The sequence below is a fragment of the Triticum aestivum genome, chromosome 6A, assembly GCF_018294505.1.
Source record: "Triticum aestivum cultivar Chinese Spring chromosome 6A, IWGSC CS RefSeq v2.1, whole genome shotgun sequence".
Lineage (NCBI taxonomy): Eukaryota > Viridiplantae > Streptophyta > Magnoliopsida > Poales > Poaceae > Triticum > Triticum aestivum.
Window position 1 is genome coordinate 563,209,951 of NC_057809.1, and position 3,831 is coordinate 563,213,781.

The window sequence follows — 3,831 nt, forward strand, 5'->3', positions numbered from 1 at the left end:
GAGCCCGAACGCTCTAATTGTCGTCGGATCAGGCGCACAGATCTTAAAGCGTGTCAGTGATACACGTCAGCAAACGAACCCGTTCGGAAATATACAACCCGTCCCGAACGCTTTATCCTTCTTCAGGCTCCACTCAGTCCGTTGATTCCCCTCGCCCCCTCATTCTGATTCCACCCACCACCAAATCACCGGCGATTCCCGGCGACAGCCGCGGCTCATGGAGATCCCGGAGCGCGCGCCGTGTACGGGCGAAGCGGACCAGCGCCTGGCGACTGGAGGTCCTACGGCGGGAGCGGCGGCCGCCCCTGGCCAATGGTGAGCTGCGCGGAGGGCAGCAGCAGCGAGATGGAATCACATTGCCTGTGTCGGCGGCGGTTGGAGATGAGACGCAGGGCAGTAGCCGCGCATGGAAATGGGGGACGCACCTTGGTGCGGTGGGGGACTAGCAGCAAAGGCGCCATCTACTCCAGGATCCCGGCGCTGGTTCATTGGGTTAGCGCCTGCTGCCTCTGCTCCGGTGGGAGCCGCTCCTGCTTGTGCTCCGGTCGTCGCCAGCAGGTCGAGTAGGTGGCGTCGTCGAGGTTCCTGCAGTCGTGAACAAGGGACCTGGGAGCTGAGCCAGTTCGGGGATCACGGGCAGCGCCGTCGACATAGAGCTGGTGAGATTTCTGCTCCATTCCTCCCCCCACGACAGCTTCATTCGGATGAAATTGCAGTGAATAGTGTATGTTTGCAGCTATGGCAATTCTTGTACTGAATTTTTTGCCATTAAAATGCAGTGGACAGTGTGTAATTTTTTGCAGATATGGCAATTTCTGTAGTGGAATTGCCATGAAAATGTAGTGGCCAGTGTATGCAGGCTGTTATAGAGTCCATGAAAATTTGTTGGAAATGTTCTGCATTTTTTTGGGTCCATGGCAATTTCAAGGCGGAAACATATCAACATCATGGCCATTTTGCCATGTAGCTTGGTAGCATCACATAAGTATTGCAGACATCATAATATTCTTTATTACACAATTTTGCCATGATATGTTTTTGATATGGCAATTTAAGATGTCAAAAACATTTGCAAACTTGCCATGGCAAAGTTAATATGTGCAAAAACATGGTAAACTTTTTTTTTGTAATTAAGTTTGTACAAAAAATTGGCAAACTTCTTTCACTAAGATGTTCAAAAAACATGGCAAACTTGCCATGGCAACGAAAGATGTTCAAAAACATGGCAATTTAAGATGTACAAAAACTTGGCAAACTTGCCACGGCAACTTCTTCCTTTTTGTGAACTTCATAGTGTTGGCAACTTTTCCTATTGTAAAGATGCAGATTTGCTATGACTTCTTCCTTTTTTTACGCCATTTATGAAAACATAAACTTGAACATGGCAATTTCTTTCATAGAATGGTAAAAGACCATGGCAATTTTGCCGTGCAGAAGTCTAGTACTTTATTAGTTATAGAAAAACTGGGCTTTAATACTAGTCATAACTTAACATGGGCCTTTTTTTCTTTTTCACAGAAAAAAGGCCTGTAGGGGCCCGGTGGGTGGGGGCGTTTGTGCTGGTTCGTTCTCCTCCCGAACAAATCATTCGGTCGATGCCCCTGCCCTCCCAAAACGATTCGTTCGGGTAGGGGTGTCTGCAGGCCGAACAGACACGCCTTTATCGGGGTCATTTAATATGCATTTTCACGATGGCATTTTTATATTTCATAAGATTTTCATATTTTAAGAACATGGCAATTTTTTAACTTTCTAGCATGCCAAAAAATTAGTTTATTGCCATGGCAATTTCGAGCTTCATTTTGGCATGCAATTTTTTTTTGTGATGTCAACTTTTCTTTATCACAACATGGCAAAAATTCCCTTTCATTTTGCCTGACAAATTTATTTTAACAAACATGGCAAAAAATCCTTTCATTGCCATGCAATTTTTTTACTCTTTTTTGCCATGTCAAATTTACAATTTTTGGTCATGGCAAAATTCTCCTTTTATTTTCCATGCCAAAATAAAGAAAAATTATGGAGCATGGCAAATTTAGCTTTCTACTTGCCATGTCAACTTTTACTTTATTTCGCCATGGCAATTTTTAACCTTCATTGCCATGGCAATTTTACAGTTAAATACTTGGCAAATTTACTATCTACATACATGGGAAATTTTACTCTATTTTTGTCATGTCATAATTTTACTTTACTTTTTCATGGCAAAATTTTAACTTTATTGCCATGGCAATTTTACTGGAACATACATGGCAATTTTCACTGTACTTTGCCACGTCAAAAAATTACTATATTTTTTGCCATGGCAATTTTACCTTAAAATACTTGGCAAATTTACAATTTAAATACATGGCAAATTTTACTCTATTTTTGCCATGTCAGAATTTTACTTTATTTTGCCATGGAATTTTTTTAACTTCATTACTATGGCAAATTTACTTTTAAATACATGGAAATTTCGCATGGTCAATTTTAAATTAGTTTCATGGCAATTTCTCCATGTTTTTATTTTTTTGGCTGCGTGTAATTAAAACACCACAACAATTTTCATGTATAAGTTTTTCTTCTCAAATTCCATCCAAAGCATGTCAATTTTAATTAAAACATCATGGAAAATTTTAATATTTTTAAGCATGCCAAATTTGAGATTTTTTTTACCTTGCGCTACTTTATTCTCGGACCACGGCAAATTATATTTTTTTCGACCCTGGAATTAGAATTTTTCATTAAACTTTTTGATCAAAGACATACCCACTAACTGGTTTTTTATGTGCTCACGTAGCAGGATTTTTTTTGTTTCTATTGTAAAAGAAGCGTCATTTTTTGATTTTTTAAAGACTATTTTTTGTTTATAAAGCTGGGCCTTTTTAGGCCCTTTTTTGGTTTTACGTACCCGTGCTGAGGGAAGAGGCTGAAAGGGTTCGGGCTGGCCTTCCACCACACCGAACGACACAATCGTTCGTTCCATCGCTCCTCCCTGCCGAACCTTTCCGTTCGGACCGGGGTTCTCCCAGACCGAACGGTCGGGAGTTATCGACGTCCATTACAATTGAATTACTAATCTAACCGGACTACTCAACTGAAAACCTATACGCGAGTCCGCTACTAACTCGTCCGTCGAGCTGAAGTCGGATTCCGAGTCCAGCCGGCCTTTGCATCATACCCGCTCGAAAGTCTATATATACAAGAACCAGCTAGCATGCCTTGCTCCGCCAGCGTCCTTTACGATCGAGTAGCTAGCTAGCCATGGCATGCCTTGCTCCGCCAGCGTCCTTCGCTCCCTTTTGCAGGGGCCCCTTTGCATCTCCGGCCAACTTGTATCGGCCGCCCGCCTCCATCGCCTCCTTGTCTCCTTCGTCTCCCCCTTTCTACCCCAGCCGTGTCATGGTTAGGTGGGAAGCTCCCCCGGCGGGCTGGCTGAAGCTAAACTTCGACGGGTCTGTGTACAACGACGGGTCCGGCCGGGCTAGCATCGGCGGCGCCATCCGCGACTGCAACGGCCGCGTTCTTGTCGCCTTTGCCGAGCCGACGGAGCACTCGACCGTGGGCATAGTGGAGGCCAGGGCGCTCATCCGCGGGCTGCGCCCCGCGCTGAGTCGCTTCCGCGGCAGGCTGGTGGCGGAAGGAGACGACCTGATGCTGGTGGAGCTCCTCACCGGCGAGGAGACGCAGACGCGCGTACCTCAGGCCATGCAAGACGAGATTCTCATGCTGCTTGGGTGCTTCGCGGCGTACAAGGTCCAGCACATCTTCCGCGAGGGCAATCAGGTCGCCCACGTCCTGTGCAAGGAGGCGTATCAGCGTCCGGGGGTGTGGGCGGGCGGGATCGTG

The 3,831-nt window shown here is 45.5% G+C and overlaps 1 protein-coding gene across 1 annotated transcript in view; it reads left to right on the plus strand.

The window, feature by feature from the left end:
- The first annotated feature begins 135 nt into the window (after nt 1-135).
- Nucleotides 136-3,831, plus strand: part of LOC123129703 (uncharacterized) — a 4,078-nt gene continuing 382 nt past the window's right edge. The window contains exons 1-2 of the mRNA XM_044549762.1: nt 136-659; nt 1,519-3,828. Coding sequence (XP_044405697.1) covers nt 3,247-3,828 — 582 coding nt within the window. The 5' untranslated portion in view covers nt 136-659; nt 1,519-3,246. The remainder of the gene's footprint in view (nt 660-1,518; nt 3,829-3,831) is intronic.